The 18,619-nt window shown below is 29.4% G+C and overlaps 2 protein-coding genes across 2 annotated transcripts; one reads left to right on the top strand and one right to left on the bottom strand.

The window, feature by feature from the left end:
• Positions 1-2,333: 2,333 nt before the first annotated feature.
• LOC112800636 (TATA box-binding protein-associated factor RNA polymerase I subunit B) lies at positions 2,334-5,907 on the top strand. The gene is made up of 4 exons (XM_025842981.3): positions 2,334-3,078; positions 3,780-4,574; positions 4,695-4,828; positions 5,160-5,907. Exons 1-4 carry the CDS (start codon positions 2,436-2,438, stop codon positions 5,811-5,813), a joined length of 2,226 nt encoding a protein of 741 aa, XP_025698766.1. The 5' UTR covers positions 2,334-2,435; the 3' UTR covers positions 5,814-5,907.
• Positions 5,908-5,977: 70 nt separating this feature from the next.
• LOC112800637 (cytochrome P450 71D8) lies at positions 5,978-8,765 on the bottom strand. Its single transcript, XM_025842982.3, has 2 exons — positions 7,737-8,765; positions 5,978-6,748 (listed from the first exon to the last, which is right to left on the bottom strand). The coding sequence occupies exons 1-2, from the start codon at positions 8,622-8,624 to the stop codon at positions 6,137-6,139; spliced, it is 1,500 nt and encodes a 499-aa protein (XP_025698767.1). The 5' UTR covers positions 8,625-8,765; the 3' UTR covers positions 5,978-6,136.
• Positions 8,766-18,619: the final 9,854 nt, after the last annotated feature.

Genomic DNA, 18,619 nt, shown 5'->3' on the forward strand with positions numbered 1-18,619 from the left:
AAAAATATATTGGATCATAATTGTTCATACTCTGACCCAAAAATAAAGTCAGGCCTAAAATGAAAAAAAATCACTCAAGAGATCCAACTATTACATCTACCCGACTTCGTAGAGGTCGGACGCGATAATAAACAACTTAACTCTACTTAGTAACTAACTCCTAATATATCTTTCACTTATCTAGAAGGAAGGTTTTAACAACTTTTCTACAAAAAATTAACAATTATTCACCATTAAAAGTAGAATTACTCTAAAAGATGATTATCTTTTTTACTATAAATACATTGATAATATATTCAAAACCCAATGTACCAAAAAACTGTCTAAATTCTTTGCTATCGAAGTCTTTTATAAGTACTATTTTCACCTCCTCACGAGAAACTCAGACGACGACACCTCGGCACCAGCACAAATTGGATGCTGCCTCAATAAGAGTTTAGATCTCACGTTCAAGCCTAAATCACTGTTTCAAGTAATCTCAGAATAATAGTACCTATTCTTACGGTTTAATAGTTACGAAGTACCAAAATAAATTTTGTACTCTATTGTTTATTATTTAGACGTCCATTTCTTGCAATTCTCATTTAAGTTTAAATTTCTGTCTAACTTTTATTTTATTTTTTATTTTAAGTTGACAAATATTTATTAATTATTAATCTCTATATATAAATATAATTTTAATGTGAAGATTCTGAAAATCGAATTGGATTAATCGGTTCAATTGGCTAATTAAGAATCAATTTTTTAATTTATGACAAAAATCAATTGACAAAAAGCAATGAAAAGATCAGCCAAATTAGCAGTTCGGCAAATCGAAAGTACCGATTCGTTTTTTAAGAAATGTGATCGGTCCGTTGAAGTACTCCAAAACGGCGTGATTCTGCTTAAAAAAAGAAAAGAAGCAAATTTCAAAAAGAAACCTAAACCCTCTTGCAAATTACTTTCAATATGAAAGTTGGGATGGTGTAATATGTCTGTATTATAATGGATTTGAATTCTCTAATATTTGAATTTTATTTTAGAAAATAAAATATGATTTTTTTATTTTTAAATAGTTTTTTTTTATATTTATTTTTAGTCTTATATATGAAATAAATTGTGAAAAATTATATTTTACTCTCTAAAATAAAATTCAAATTTTAGAAGATTCAAATCCTATTATAATAGAATGGTGTAATACGCTCTTATAATGTTAGAATTTACTTCAATCAGGAAATGCAATTAACGATTACTAAAGTTTAAACCATTTAAAAAATTTGTTACTAATGATTCCTATAAAATTAAATATGTGGCTAACAATTTACTTTTTAGAGATTTTTTCCTATAGAAATTGTTAGTAACGATTTTTTTAAAGAGGAATTATTTAAGAATCGTCATCTATGATTCCTATTTCATTTTTTATTCTTTTTGAAATTGATACTCACAATTTCTACCCATAGTAACTATCCCTCATATTCACCTATTACACAAAAATATGATAATATTAAGATAAATTACACCTTATTTTTCAATATAAAAAAAATTAGCCAAACCTACCCTCAATCAAAGTTGCATACATTGAAGAATCATCATCCGAGTTCAGTTGTCCTATCCACATTCACTCTGCCGCCTTCTTTATCGCCGAACTGGTTATAATAAATCTTTCTTAATACTCAAGTGATATACAACAATTGAAATTGTTGCTTTTTAATTCTGTTGAACTTGTGATTTGTTGAGATTATTTTTTTTTTGTATTTCTTTTTTTTTTTTGAAGCACAACAAATCTGCATTTTAAGATGTTCAGTTTAGTTTTAGTTGTTCAATTCTATACTCCATTTTCTTTAAGTTCTTTTTTTAATAGAACAATGAAGAGAGTTTTTTAAAATACATACATGTATTTGTATCACTATATATAACTATCGAAATTTTTTAGTTAATCTTTTAGTTGTGACTTCTTGTTGATTAAAAATTTTTATTTTAAAGATGGAACATTACGTGCATTTTAAAATTATATATTAAATTTTTAATAATTTAATTTTATATTTATTTAAACTGGTTCGGTTGTTGCAATTTTGTTTAATGTTTAATTTTGACTGTTTGTACATAAGAAAAGATGTCAAACACTCAAACTCGAGAGAGAGAGGACACGTACTATTCCCGGTATTTAATTTTAAAACAATGTTATTTTTTTTTTATAAAAATCAATGACAAAAAATAGAAATGATAATAAAAACTATTTTTTGCCAATCCAATAGGCCAGCTTTGAACATTTTTGGTATTGAACCCTGCTATTGAACATAAAAAAATATCATACGGCTTCTTATTGGGCCTCCATTTCTTTAGTCTTTTAAGTTTCAGGTATTCAGGTATTCTTGTATGAACTATGAACTCCTCACCTAGTTTGGCGCCTGCGCTTTACGGTCACAGCTGGTCTTCACTTCACTTCTCCAGATGTTATGGCTGATATTGATCCCCACACCTTGACCTGCCACGCCTGCGGAAACGTCGGCCTCGTCGACGGCGATGACGGATTTTTCTACTGCAACCGCTGCGGTTCCCGCTCCGAGGATGTTGTCGACACCGCCGTCGACGACAACGATCTCTACAAAAGCGGCGGCGCCTCCGCCGGCATATACCTCGCCAGCCAGCAGCGCCATCGAACTTCAACCGTCGCAATCAAAGCGGAGCCAATCTCCCAGTACGACTCACAATCGGTTCTCCTCCGCAACCTCGGCTTGGACGACGACGACAACCAAACCCCTGGCCGGAGCAACGCCTTCGAGGTGAAGAGAGAGGAGGAGAATTACGCTCCGCTTTTCGGCGATATTCACTCTGTTCCCGAAGATTTTGCTGACGTGGCTGGCGCCAATGTTCTGAGCTTTGAGGATTACCAGAATGAAGTTAGGATGAGGTACGTGTTAGGGTTGCAGATTATGGTTCAGCTTCAGTGTGAGGCGTTGGTTAAGGAGTTCAAGGTTACGCCTTTGATTTGCGGGTTGATGCCGCCCATTTGGTTGAGGTTCGTGTTCGGAACTGGTGTCTTCAATGATGATTGGGCTGATCAAGTTATCCATGACTCTGAGATGCAGCATGAAGAAGGTCCTAACACTATCAATCTTCGCTTCTATTTTGCATCTTTACGCCTCTTTTGTTGCATTGCATTGCATTCATCTTTATTTATTTATTTTAATTTCTGCACATGCAATTTTGAATATTACAATTTGATAAAATGATTTAGTCACAAATTTAAGAAGTTTAAGGTAGCAGTACTTGTGCACCGTAGGTGTTTGGCTATTTGCCAATTTAATGGCTCGTGATTTTTCATATATCTTCATGAAGTCACAAACATTGCAGGGTCTTTTCCTGTTGGTCTAGTTCTGAACGTGCTAATCCATTTCTATGTATAGGGAGGGTCAAGATTGAACATGATTTCCGATATTTGGTTTATTGTGCGTCATTGTGTGTTGGTCTTGAAAGGCTCTAGGCTAAATGCTTTTTGTTGATTTCTGGTGAAGTTCAGTGAAACTTGATATTAAGTTAGCTAAAAATTTAATCACCCTAGCATCTTGTGTTTGATTAGTCACAACTCAATTTGGCATTCATTAAGCTTAAAGTTGATTTTTAATTATTGCTATTTTAACAACAGGACCAAAGGATTGGTTATGAAGTTATACACTTAATGTTTAGGATAGTTTCTCCTTTCCATTGCATAGAAGGAACTTTTCTTTCTTTTCTTTTGTTTGAGTCATCTGTTCTTGTAATTCACTGAGTTTATTTCTCCCTTGGTAACTTGGTTTCAGAAGAACCCGAAGATCGTAAGACACGGGCTAAATACAGAGATGAACCCTACAATTTATATGGCCAGCGTGCCGTGATGATATGGTTCAGGGCCTTAAAGAAAAGGATTCCACCATCCTGTACTCTTGCTGTTTCTTTTCTGGCATGTCATGTTGCAAGGGAACCTGTCCTGCCATCTGACTTAATCAAGGGGACACTGGAAGCGAAGATTCCGTATATTTCTGCATTTGTTGAAATTGAAAAGCGTCTTGGACGGCCATCAAGTGCATGTCCTATTAGTTCAAGTGTGATGTTCAAGCCTCAGCGAGTTCTTACGGTACTGAAACTAGAAAAATTTGCTGCATCAATTGCTCAGTTCATAGGCTTGGAGTTACCTCCAGTGAATTTCTTTGGAATAGCACGTCGATATCTTCAGAGATTATCTCTTCCTTCTGAAAAGATTCTTCCTCATGTAAGCCGCATATATGAATGGGCCATGCCTCCAGATTTGTGGTTATCCTTATCCAAAAGACATTTTAAGCTACCTATTCATGTTTGTGTGATGTCAATTCTGGTTGTAGCAATAAGAATGTTGTTTAACATAAATGGTTCGGGAGAATGGGAGAAAAGTTTGTCCAACAAAGGTAATACCAAAGACAATGGCGAGAAGGGTACAGCTTTTTCCTCCCGTGATAGACGTAATTCTAGTGAAGAAGATTTGGATAAAGACAAAATGAAACAACAGGAAAATGAATTAGACACTTCAGGACTTCTCCAACACCTTCAAGCAATATATAATGATCTTGCAGATATCCCAGGTGCTCTTTATTTACTAAGATCAATATGTTTTTAGCCACTCTTCATGAGTTTATATTCTAGTTTCCTCTTATTTCAGCAAAAGTTAAAAGATTAGCTAACACCCAATATTTTATTGACAGAGTATTCAAAAGACCTGTCAACATATCTCAAACACTGTAGGGATGTTGTCTTTGCTGGGTCAGAGGCGTCATATGGGAATTACGAAGAAGAAAAGATGATAGAGTACTTATGGAACTTTTATATGAATGAAAAGGTAATTCAAGGCTTGATTGAGTTGTACTTTTGGCACACACAAGCTTTAGAATTAAAATATGTCGTAACCACTTTCAACTTCTTTCCCTTGGTGCATCAAGAGGGAAGTTTCCCCTGTGGTCATGATCTCTTGTCTTTGGGACATGAGCAATGCCTGTGGACTTCGATTTTTATTCTCACTTGTTTTTCATCAAATGCGAATGCATTTGTCAACTCATGTCTATCTACCATCTAATGTAAAGTGTTTTGATTTGTTTGTCCTTGCTTGCTAGCTACATTGTGAACAATTCATTCTAAAATCAATTCTTATTCAATGATATTTTGTATATCAGGATACTAAGCCTTCAGTACATGGAGAACAATCTAACAGTTCTTTTAATCAAACAAGGTTGAGGGATAATGCATCGGTTGGTAGGACATCTGGGAGGGAGAGGACAAGTAAAGAACATTCTAATCAGCCATCTCTTAATGACGCCACCAGCCTTGGAAATCATTTGCCTGAAAATGTGGATAAAGACGATGGGGACAATGACAAGGACGATGATTCCTCAAAGAGTTTTAGAGGCAGTGATGTATCAGATTCCAATGCGCACAGTTCAGAAAAACCTCATGTCAAGGAAGCCATTGCACGGATGAAGTTAGACATGGAGGAGAATAGGTTCTACTATATACCACCTATTGTCAAGAAGAAAAGACGACACGATTATCTTCACTATTTGAGGAAGATAGATGAAGGTGCCTTGGAGTATGTTGCTCATGCTGATTACTACATCCTGCTTCGGGCTTGCGCTAGGGTCGCACAAGTTGACGTTCGGATTATGCATATTGGTGTGTTGAAGCTCGAAAGAAGACTTGCTTGGTTAGAGGAACAGATCGACGAATGCTTGCAGTTGAAACCAGAGAAAATTTCTTGCAAGTTCTGCAGTGATGCGGCCCCTGAAAATGAATCTGATGATGTACCTGGGCTGTCAGATTTGGATATTTGAGAATTATTTTTCCTTGTTATAGTTTAAAAATCAATGCTTCGTACACATTTTTATGGCTTCAACATAACAGGTTAAGATGGAAGTTTATTATGAATATCAAGGATCAATGTAGTCATGTAGATAAACTTTATGACCAACCACACCCGAATAATTAAAAAATGACATAAAAGAAATATTTATGAACTATTATATATTAACTTGGCGGCGAATCCTAATTTGTTATTCCACGAGTGCAATACTAGAGCTAACATACAATACTATGATGGCATCACATAGATGTTGGTAACTAGAACAAAAAACTAAATGAGAATATTATGATAAAGTTATGGATCATAAACAGTGGGAATCAAACACAAGGCATGTTTTCTTCCAATTGCCAAGCCAGCGAGTTCAGTCATGTCCACATCCTCAGGCTTCATCCTATTGGGGAGTTCCCAATTGAAATGGTAAAGTAAGAGAGCCAAAGGAAGTGTAACGCTGGCAACACCAAAAGTCATGCCAGGGCATATTCTTCTTCCTGCCCCAAATGGTAAATACTCAAAATTATTCCCTTTGAAGTCCAAAGAACTTTCTTCAAATCTCTCAGGTATAAAACTCTCAGAGTCATGCCAGTATTGGGGATCTCTTGCAATGGCCCACACATTAACCATCACTCTTGTTTTGATTGGTATAACATAGCCATGAATGTTGGTTGCTTCGGTGCATTCTCTAGGGATCAACAATGGAGTTGGTGAGTGTAATCTTAGTGTCTCTTTGACCACTAACTTTAAGTAACATAGATCTTCAATATCAGTTTCATGAATTGTTTTCTTTCCTCTAAGTGCTTCTCTTAATTCAGCTTGTGCCTTTGCCATCACTCTTGGGTTCTTTATCATTTCTGCCATGGCCCATTCTATTGTTGATGCTGTAGTATCTGTTCCAGCAGCAAACATGTCCTGTAAACAATTGAAATTTTTTATTATTATTATTATTTTTTAATTTAGCCAGTTTTAATCTCAAGGATACATTTTAAGAGTATAATAATAAAAATATTATAAATTTTTTATGAATTCAATGTATTGAAGATGTAAAAAAATTATATTTGACTTTCACTTGAGAACTTCAGAATCAGTCAATAATGTTCATTTGAAAACTCCAAAATCATCATTATTATTAGCATTATTTTTAAATAATTCTTGGTCTAAATCAATATAGATTTTATCATCTCTTACAAAGTTACTCTGCAACCACATAATAATTTTTTTATTATATATTTTTAAACTATTTTATGATGATGAATTAATATAAAATGAAAAAAAAATTCTTCATATAGTGTTTATAAAAATGATCACTATAAAGCAATTAGGCAACTTCTTTTTAAAAAGTAATAAACATTAATTTACTCGCAGTTTCTTTTTTTTTATGTATTTGATTCGGTCAGCATATTTATATAAATCTTGTTTTATATATAATTTAATAAAATAAATCATTATTAAAATAATTAAATTTGACATAATAAAACAATAAAATTGAATAATTTCACTTTTTATAGCAGTTTAATCTGACTTTTTCTACCAATTAATTGTTATTTTTTGTGACTCATACATAATATGATAATTAAAGAAACTATCTTCTCAATTTTTTAATTATTTTATTGAATGTAATTTTTTTATTATTAATATTTTTTATATTTTTTTATTCTACTTAAGAATTATATACTGAAAGATCATATTTTACAATAATAATTGTCAAAAAAAATTGAGACATTTCTAATATTCAAAATTTTTAATTTTAAATTTTTTCATGAACACATTAATACTAAGTATTTGTTATAGTGTTTATATATAGTTGTTTAATTTATTAAAAAAATAATATTTAATTTAAAAATATAAAAATAAATATTTTAAATATTTAATACTTATAAGAATTTGCATTAATACTAACCTCAATGACGGCTTTGACGTTTGCAATTATTAGCTTGGTCTGGAGACTGCTACTTTGTTGGACTCTCAATAGAACATCAACAAGGTCTTCCTCCTCCGCATCGATCCTACCTTCTCTTTGTTTCTTTTGATGTTCCATTACGATGTCCTCCAAGATCCTATCAAGTTTCTTGTGCAGCTTCTCCACCTTGGACTTCAACCCACTCAAATAATACAGAGGTTTCATCGACGGAAACAAATCCGCCCAATGAAACCCTCCAAGGATTTCCATTGCTTCTTTAATCAGAATCACAAACTCATCATGCTCCTTGTTGTAGCTACCAAAAGTCGCCCTGTAAACAGAAGCGCTTATCAAGGAGAAAATCATGTCACTCAGATTGATCCGTGAACCCGCAGATTCACGGATCGTCTGAATGAGCTTTTCAGCCTCGGCTTCTCTTACAGAAGCCAGAGACTGAACCTTTTTCACACTCAAAAGCTCTAGGGTACATATCTTGCGCATATCTCTCCAGTAATCGCCGGACGGAGAGAATGCAATATCTGCAGGGCCATATACAAGGGTTGGAACAGCGGCAATGAAAGGCCTCTTTTGAAAACAGGCATCATGGGTTTTGAGAACTTCCTTGGCTAGCTTAGCGGAAGATACAACCACTGTGGAGTTCTCACCGAGTTTGAGGTGCATGATGGGTCCATATTTCTTTGCAAGTTCTCTGAAAGCACGGTGTGGTAATGGTCCTGCTAGAGCAAGTTGATGGATGTTACCAATGATGGGTAATTTCCATGGACCAGGTGGGAGTTTATAGGATCTTGGTTTGGAATATTTTGCAAGAAAATACAAGATTGTGAAGACCAAAATTGCAATAACCAAAAAGTAGGGTTGAGGTTCCATGTTATTATTAATTAAACGAGCGACGGTGTGTGCTTGTAATGATTTTTGCTTTGATTCTGTCCTATTTATACAATCTTTAATTTATGTATGTAAACGTAAATGATAAAGCTAAGCATAGAAGCTAGCTGCTCTATACAAAAAACTTATTTTGGAAGATAAACTATAAAATATTGTATATATATGTTTCAACTTAAAAGGTAAAATTTCTTTCCAAACGCATTTTATAAAATTCCTATTCCATCGTATGAAAATAAGGAAACGTACGTGATTTAGCTGGTGTTTATTTATCTATTTATTTATTAAATTTTCCAATTACAATACTATTAGGGGAGTAGGACTCAATACATAATTGTCATTTCAACTTTTTAGTAACTGCTTTCTACTTAATTGATGGTTTCTCTTTAGAAGAGTATACGTAAATAAACAATTTTTAACTAATTAATTTTAAATAATTATAATTATTAATTATTAATTTTATATTTTAAAAAAATAAAATTTAAATAATTATTAATTAATAATAATTAATTAATATAAAGTATAATTTAAAAATATTTATTAATTTATTATTAGCTAAATTTTTATTAGTTATCTAGCAAAATTTATGTGTTGTGTAGCTAAAATTTTTAAGTTTTACAGCTAAAATTTATGTATTCTTTTTTTTGTTATTTAATTAAAAAATTTGTACATTTGGAAATAATTTTTATGTTATAATATAAAATTAAAATTTTTATATATTTCAGCTAAAATTATATAACTACAGTATTCTTAACTAGCATAGATTCTACTCCACCTTATTAAAAATCTAAAAATATAATATTTTATATTAAACTCTTCTATTGCGTATAAATAAGTGAACTATTTTTCGTCGTCAAAGAAAAAAGATACTTTATATATATGTATTATACGGGAGCAATTAATGTGACGCATTTTGATTCAAATGAATTGCACGTTTGTCTCCGGAAGTAACACTCAGCAATTAGATTATTTCAAGATTTTGTTTGTTCTTTTACATCTATATATCTCATCAGTCATCGCTGCGGTCATGAGGTTCTAGCAAATAGGGAGCTAATTAAGTGTTGATTGTTGAATACTTGAATGGCACATACAACTAACCAAGTTCTTGCTAGTTGTCGTGGATGGAAGTTAGTATTATATTTTTTGAATTCGTGGCAAATTCAAACAGTTGCAACAACTTTAATTACTCATCATATTGTTGAAACAAAAATATTATTTATACATTAAAATTAATTATTAATATATTTATGTATAAATATATGTAGTTTAATTTATTTTTAATATATATTTATATTTTAATATATATTTTATATATATTAATAGGCGTAATATAATAATTGTTGAAAATACATAATTATTTGACGAATCAGTATCGATACAAAAGAGAAATTATAGTTTAAATGCGTGCTTATTATGTCATATATATGGATCGGAATGGACTGAATTAACATAATATTAATCGACTTTGAACCGTTGAATACCTCAACATACACATGAAAACAGTTCCACTCTGCAGGCTTAATCTAACTCGCGACGGACTCTAATAGCTAGGAGGTGACTTTTCAATAGAATGAAGAAATTTTTATAATACTTTTTTTTTTCTTGTATATTTTTCTTGACTGTGTCTCATTACCCAATAAAAAAATGTGTCTAAGGATTATGAGTCTATGTCATTATCCGTCATACATGAAGAAGACCAAAAAAATTTCCTTGATATATAGTATTCACTAATGCTAATTTCATATAACTTTAAATAAATAACAACTATTAAAAAAAAAACTATTTTTTCACTTTTGTTTTCCAACAATATTCTCTCTCTACATACATATTGAAGGAGTGTATTTAGTTATATTGTACTCGTAGTTGTTTATTTGGAGTTGTTTAACTAGCATACAAGTCTAAAGTTTAATTTTAACAGATCGAAAGTATGATTAAATAATGAAATTCATAGATAATTTTAAAAATTAATTATTTTTTATGATATGATAATATATGATTAAATATTTAAATAAAATTAAATTTTTATTCTATTATTTTATAATGAATCAGTGTATAAAAATTAATTTATTAATTATTATTATATTATATTTCATTTTTTTATAATGCATCTAGATTTTAATTTATATATGAAAAATATTTGAAGACAATAGAAATCTGTCAAAAATAATTCAAAAATTATATTTTATTTTGTATTCTTAATTAATACCATAATAATTGAGTAATATTAAATGTAATAAGTGTATAATTATAGATATTATATATAATTATAAATATTAAATAAAATAATTTTAATTTTTTGTTTTTCTAACACTATCCTTTTACATATATGGTATGATTTTAGTTGGATGCAACTTTTGTAAAAATGTCACACAAAAGAAAAATAATCTAAAATAACTCAGTTATTTTATTTTATATTTTTTGGTTGTGATTGAAATAATTGAATAACATTATATATAATAAATATATAATTTTAAATATTATATACATAAAATTGTGAATATTAAATTAAATAAAATAATAACGATCGTGTTCCTAATATATTTACCGACAAATTTTGAATCCATTCTCATCTAATAATAAATAGGATTTTTAACTTATACTAAATTTGCTGTTATTTAAACAGCTTAAACTTAAACAAAAAGAAGGAATATATATATATATATATATATATATATATATATATATATATATAGAGGAAAGAACTAAAATTACTTATACTAAACCACTATTTATGTTTTTTGAAAATAAGAGTCATTGTTTTTCTAATTTTGAGTCCACTATGAACAGTAATCCAAGGTTTAACATATAAAGTCAACAAAGGCATTAATGCGATATAAGGGATAATGTTTTGCATGGATGGTGGCAGAAGGTAGCAGGGGCTATGAGTATTAATTATTAAGTTTCCGAAGAAATACATAATTATATACAAGGAACCGTAGCGTACAAACTTTTCTCTAAATAAAGAACCCATGCAACATCAACATTTGAATTGCCATCATATTGTACTCTTCGCAGAATATTAACGTAGGACACAAAAATATAAAATTATATTTAATAAATAAAATATAAATAAAAATATTATATTTAAAAATATTAATAAAAAAAAGACATAAAATATTTATAAAAAATATAATTTATTTATTTTTTAATTATTTTTATTAATTTTTTATAATTATATTTTTTTATTATATATATTTTTTAAATTTTTAAATAAAAAATAAATTAAATTAAATTTTTATAATATATTTTAATTTATTATCAAATAAAATACAAACACAAATTTTGTTACGTTGTTACTTAGATTTTCTATGTACTCTTTTTTATGTATTCTTTATGTATTCACACTATAATTAATTGTCATCATAAATCAAAGTCTCCATGGCATTCTTACAAACAGTCACCAACATGTTCTTCACTTTAGTCTCATGATTTGGGTTGTTTAATCCAGAGAAAAATTCATCGCAAGTGTTGGTATGCATTGTCTTGTCAAGATTAACAGCAACAGCAGTGCTCACAAAAATATGAAAGCAATTCCCAATGATCTCCGCTCACCTATTCCCACAAATCACATAGACCTAATTCCAAACTTGATCCCAATTAGAGGATGATCCATCAGCTTACCATTTTCATTGCTCGAATTCAACCCTGCACCGCTTGAATAGAAACCAAGTACGAGGTTCTTAGCAAAGCTTCCAACCACCACAAAAAAAACCCGACCCAGCTGAACTGGTTTGGTGAGCGTTGGAGGGGTTCACGGTTCCATAGTCTTGCGAAACTCTCTCAGTGACAGCGCGCATGACGGTGGCGAGATATTCAATAAAGTGCTGAGGGCACGCTATTTTAGAAATTTACTTCAAACTATTGGGGAGTTGATCGGAATTGGATTGTAAGACGTCCTTGAAGTCTCCAGAGAAGCTTGAAGACTCTCATCCTCTTACGCGCTACTATGGGTGCATGATAAAGCCTGTAAGTGCCGTTACCCGCCAAGCCGACAGCAATGAAAATGCACTTCTTCCTCTTACAGACATAATCAAAACCCTTTTCCAACACTTGCAGCTCTATTAATCCCCAAATTACCAATAATACTTTCTAGCTCAATATTCATATGCAAAGAAGGGATAGAGGTCAAAGGGATAAAATCATGAAGTTAAGAAACTCTCGTACCGTTGCAGCTACAATTTTTTTTTTCTCATTTGTGGAAGTGATAACCCTATCCGTCCTTTTCATTTCTGCTGCGTCAATTCCACTGCATATACTATAGCTTCATCTTCACACCAATCACTAGAATACATTTTGTTTTGTTTTCCTTCTTGGACTACATATTTTATGGATTTGGGCTTAGTACGTAGTTGTATTTTGTGTACTCGTCAACACTTCACAAATTCGTTCTATCGTTCATCTGTTTTATTATTTTATATCAGAGAACCGTCTGCATCCTTAGTTATTAGTTATTAGTATTTTATTTTATTGTTCATTATATTTATTTGATTTACTTAGTTTTTAATTTATTTAAATATTTGATAATTTATTTTAAATAATAAATTTTTGTTTTTAAAAAAATTTATGTACTCTTTATGTATTCTTATTATAATTAATTACTATCAATATTAAATTAATAAAAAAATAATTTAAATAACACAGGTATTTCCAATTCTATAATTTCAATTTTATAAATAAAAAATTAATTTATTACAATATATATATATATATATAAAATATAATTCAAATTATTCTTACTTAAGTATATTAGTATTAATCACTAAAATAATCTAAATTGATTAAATAAATAATAATTATAAAATAAAATAATTTAGATTATTTTAATTAATTTTTTATTATCTTTCAAACTTATCTTAATGAAAATTTGAATATGACATACATTAGACCAGACATATGTATAGGTACTTTTTTATTATTATTTTATTTTTTATATTGGTTTTGAATTTTGACAAGCTAATGCTTTGTGTGGAATGATCACAGGGGTCAATTGAGTATATAAGTCAGCTTTGTACCCTTGAATAAAGTCGATTGAACAGTGTTTTTGGATAAAAGAATGTTTTAAAAAATGACATGTACTATTCAAATAATTTTTAAATTCTAAAATGTTTATATAAATTAAAAATATTAAATGAAATTAATTTTAATACACCAACTATTTAAAACAAAATTATATAATAAATTAATTAAATTTATGAATTTAAATATTTTTAAAATAATAAATTATATTTTTAATGATGTGCTACATAATTGAGCATTTGTGGAAAATTATTTTATATTTTCATAATATAAAAATTAAATTCATATTAAATTACAAGTTACAAAGTGTGTTTTTATAAAATTTCTTAGTTATATTTATTCTTTTTATTTCACTATTTTATTAATTTTTATTTTTTATTTTTTTAACTATAATATTAAATAAAGTATAATTCATAAAAACATTATTATGAGATAAATTTATAAACTAAAATTATTCCTAAACAAATAAATAAAATTTTAAAAGCAAACAATTATAGGTTAGGTTTGAAAATCTATATATCTATTATCTGGATGTCAAGTGGAAGTAGCGGAGGGAAAAGAAGGGTTTGGAGGGAAATTAACCCTTAAAGTGTAGTGTAGATTATATATGGTAAGCCAGCATACAACAGAGATTTTCTTTTATCTAAAAATACACGGTAGGAGAAAAGAATAATTGTTTTTATTATTATTAGTGATAGTCTTATAGATATAAATAGACTTGTAAGGATTTTATAAAAGATGTTTGCTATACATACAAGTCTTTTTGGTTTATAAGTCTTATAAGTTGGTACAAGTCCAACAAAAAATACGCATTACACTCCCACATTTAAGAGTAAATAAACGCACGTTATTCAACCACTTCCTGTTTCTAAAGCGCGCTACTCACCATGCATTATAAACGACTCTTTTTTTTCTTCCTCCATGAAAACGAGTTTTTTGCTAAATTTGAAGATAATGGAACTTCAGAAATACACCCAAACGATTACAGAAATACACCCAAAATTCGTTGAAGTACACCTTATGCATAATTCAGAACTCTTTCTCTTTCTCCTCCTTATCTTCTGCTGCTTCTTCTTCTTAAAAAACGATTTCAGAGATTGATGTCAAAAAACAATGGAAATCAAGAATAACGAAGAAAGAAAATAGAGATAAAAGCACGTAAATGAAGAAGAAGAAAGAGAATGCAAGAAACGAAAGAGAAAAAGAAGAAGAGGAGGAGGAGGAGGAAGAAGAAGAACGTGCAGTAAGAAGAAGAAGAAGGTGCAGTAAAAACGTGCAGTAACGGTTGAAGAAGGAGAAAGAGAAGGTAAGAAACAAAAGAAAAAAAGAAGAAGAGGAAGAGGAAGAAGAACGTGCAGTAAGAAAAAGAAGAAGAAGGTGCAGTGAAAACGTGCATTAATGGTTGAAGAATGAGAAAGAGAAGGTAAGAAACGAAAGAAAAAAAGAGGAAGAGGAAGAGGAAGAAGAAGAAAAAGAAAAATGTGCGCAAGTAGAAGAAGAATGTGTACTTGTAAAGACTTATATAAAAAAACACTTGTACGTGAAGAATTTCTCTTTATAAAATTATTTTATTTTTGAGCATTATACTCTGAAGTTATGTGCTAATTTATTCTATCACTCAAACTAGTATTTTCTTTTTAATAAAAAAAAAAAACAACTTTTTTTTGTCTGAATCAGCTATCTTTTGTGTGTAAATAATATTACAAATGCTGAAATGGTGGAATGCATGAAACATTTAATTACATGTAAATATATGTAAGAACTATATGTCAATGAGATATTAATAATTTAATATACCGCATTTTATCAAATGGATTATACATTTTTCTTCATAGTTAAGCTCATCAATTAGATTATTGTCGCTGCGGTCTATTCTGTTTTGCGAAACAAACATAAAATATTGACTTTTGTGGCTGTTGATAAGTAAACAGAAATTTTTTATTTAAATTAAATAAATATAAAAATTATGAAAATATATAAAATATAAAGTAATTAGTTAAATGTATGACGTATATCATCTCGAATACTGAAAGAAAAAGTAAAAAAAATAAACAAATCTCAAGTATTAAATATTCGTTGTGACACAATGACGACTAACGTATTCAAGATGTAGCTGGGATACATGTTAAACGAAAAATGGGTATTGAATATCCGAGATATGCATAAATGTTGAACCGGATCTCAATATCCGAAATATGTGTAAATACTTAAGAGGAGTGCTAGGGAGTCATAAATTTTTGTGTTTTATAACTATTAATTGGCTATCAATAGTGTTTTTAATGGTGTGAGATTACATTTAATGATAGGAGATTACTCACTTTTCTTTTGATAGTTAAGTGCTGGCCACAAAACACAAAAATTGCTAACTCTCTAGACTTTCTCAATACTTAATATGGGTCTCAACATCCGAAATATGCTCTGAGGCATATATAAGGCCACAGTAGTCAAAATTTCGTTCATTTAAATAGTTTTTAAGAATTTTGTAACTTTATAACAACTTAAGTTTGAGTTCTTAAAGTATATATGAGTATGATCCGACAATATGTTCGTGATGGAGATATTAACAGATTAAATACGACTTGGCTGGAACTTTGGATTTTAAAGTTAGTTTTTTTTCTGCTTTTATCTTTAGTAAATAATTAATTTAGGTGTTTAGACTTTATTAATTTAGTTAATGGATTAGGTATTTTGATTTTGTTAGTTAGAAGTTCTATATTAACTTAGGTAGGTAGGTATAATATGTTTTAATATTTTTATAATTAATTTTAACTTAAGTTAAATAAATATAAAAGCTAAACATAAATTAATATATTAGACAAATAAATATATTATTTAAATAAAATATTTGTTAGATCAGATATTTTTTCTAAAACTTAAAGTTACATTAAGTCATCTAGAATATTATTAATCACGTTAGAGTGGTTAGATTAGAATGGTGCAACATAAATGATTTATTTTTTAAATTTTACTTCATTTTTTATTTTATTTCATACCACAAATATTAGCAATGAAAATGATGTTTGTATGAAATATAATATTTTATTAACGATATTTATCTACTAAATTTATAATATTTAATAATTATTAAATATAATTAATTATTCAGATGAGCTTAATTTGCGAGAGTAAATGTTGTGACCATTGCAGAGACCTCAATTACTATTGTCATGCTGTGTGATTTTGGGTCTCTTCCCGTCGACATCCTATATAAGGGAGGCGGGATTTAAATATGTAGTAAAGTTGAGAGATTTTATGTTTAACAATTTTTTAATCTCCGCATTTGTTGAGCAGTCGAGGCATGATACCCACAGCTTTTATCTTTTATAGAGTGAGATCGACATTGTGCTTCAAGATGTTGTCTACCATCTTGAAATGCGTAATGAGAGTGAGTCGATTAGAGATTGTACTAGAGACTTCCAGCAATACCAAGGACACCTCACGTGGAACTGAAATAGAACATTTAAAACATTAAAGACTAAATTAAAATTTTGTTCATATGTTAAAATCAAGGGAGACACTGAGATAAAGACACTGAAAACATTTTTTTATAAAGATTTTTTTAATAATTAAAATTTAATACATATAATCGATTAAATTGTGTTATTTTTGTCAAAATTAGACTAGATAAATTGGTTTGACTGAAAAATGATGAATCAAATCTTGAACTGATCTAAATTAATATTATTTTTTATAGAAAATGACTACAATACTGATACGTGTTTCAAATGTTCGTGATATGAAGAGTTCAAGAGTTATTTAGAAGATATTTTAGTTTACATTTTTAGAATATTTTATTTAATGTATTTTAATTTTGTTTATTTAATTACTAGATTGGGCCTTATGTTTATGGGCTTTAGGGTTTTTCTTTGTTTTAACCTAATAAGAGGTTATAAATACCTCCTTAGTTATTGTAGTCGTAGTATAGAATGATTTAGAGGTTTTAAACCTTTTTTGGTTTCGTGACGAAACCATGGTGTCGACAATTGAGGTTGAGGAGTCCCTCTCTTGTTACATCGGGGAATTGAGTAGAAGGTTGAGGAGTCTCTTTGATTCAATTTTCAAACTATGGTGTTGGCAAGTTAGGTTGAGGAGTCCCTTTCTTGTTGCATCAAGAAATTGGGTAGAAAGTAGAGTGATTCTCTTTGTATTCAATTTCAATCTATCATTTTATTTTTATTTTAATTTTAATGTATCTTTTTTGTTCAATTTCAATTATTGTCTTGTTTATCCTTTTATTTTTCATATCAAATACCTTATTATAGAAAATGACTAAATTTTGATAAAAAAATAACATAATTTAATCGATTACATGTGTTAAATTTTATTTACTGAAAAATATCTTTTAAAAAAGATATTTTAAGCGTCTTTATATGAGTGACTCTTTAAAATCAAAATAATACTTTACTCTTTTATTTATTATTTTTTATTAATTTATAACTATGATTCATCATAAAATGTAAAATAAAAATGTTATATATACACTAACAATCGATACCAACCCAAAATTATTGTATTTTCTTAGTTTGCCCTCCTTTTCCTCTAAGAGAGTTTAATTATGTGGTTGAATTTTGGAGGCTTGTACCAATAACACCTTGACTTGTGCCTTTGAAAAGACCACACTCGGTTCAAGATTTGACTAAATTCAATTTTAACATTCCACAAGCGATAAATTCAAATATCCTTAAAGAAAGGGTTATCCACTATTTGAATGATTTGTGCCATGCTGCCTCTCTGCCTCATATTTATTACTAGTCGCAAAAGATATTTGGACACTATTGTTAAAGATATTAAAAATATATTTTTTTAAAAAAATATTTATATGTGTCATAATATTAGGATCTGGTGGCAGAATTGGTGTTGGCGGGACAAAGGAGGCTGCTGAAGAAAAGGGCAGAGTTGTAATTCCAAAAATATTTTTGAATGATTTGAAAAAAGAGCATTTAAAACCAATTTATGAAAACAAG

Source organism: Arachis hypogaea, chromosome 5 (genome assembly GCF_003086295.3).
Source record: "Arachis hypogaea cultivar Tifrunner chromosome 5, arahy.Tifrunner.gnm2.J5K5, whole genome shotgun sequence".
Lineage (NCBI taxonomy): Eukaryota > Viridiplantae > Streptophyta > Magnoliopsida > Fabales > Fabaceae > Arachis > Arachis hypogaea.

Excerpts from the sequence above, each read along its gene's own strand:
- LOC112800636 (XM_025842981.3), top strand. The coding sequence starts at position 2,436 with ATGGCTGATATTGATCCCCACACCTTGACCTGCCACGCCTGCGGAAAC. Across the intron at positions 4,575-4,694 it reads TGATCTTGCAGATATCCCAG|AGTATTCAAAAGACCTGTCA; the intron begins GTGCTCTTTATT and ends TTTTATTGACAG. Across the intron at positions 4,829-5,159 it reads ACTTTTATATGAATGAAAAG|GATACTAAGCCTTCAGTACA; the intron begins GTAATTCAAGGC and ends TTTGTATATCAG.
- LOC112800637 (XM_025842982.3), bottom strand. The coding sequence starts at position 8,624 with ATGGAACCTCAACCCTACTTTTTGGTTATTGCAATTTTGGTCTTCACA. Across the intron at positions 6,749-7,736 it reads ACGTCAAAGCCGTCATTGAG|GACATGTTTGCTGCTGGAAC; the intron begins GTTAGTATTAAT and ends AATTGTTTACAG.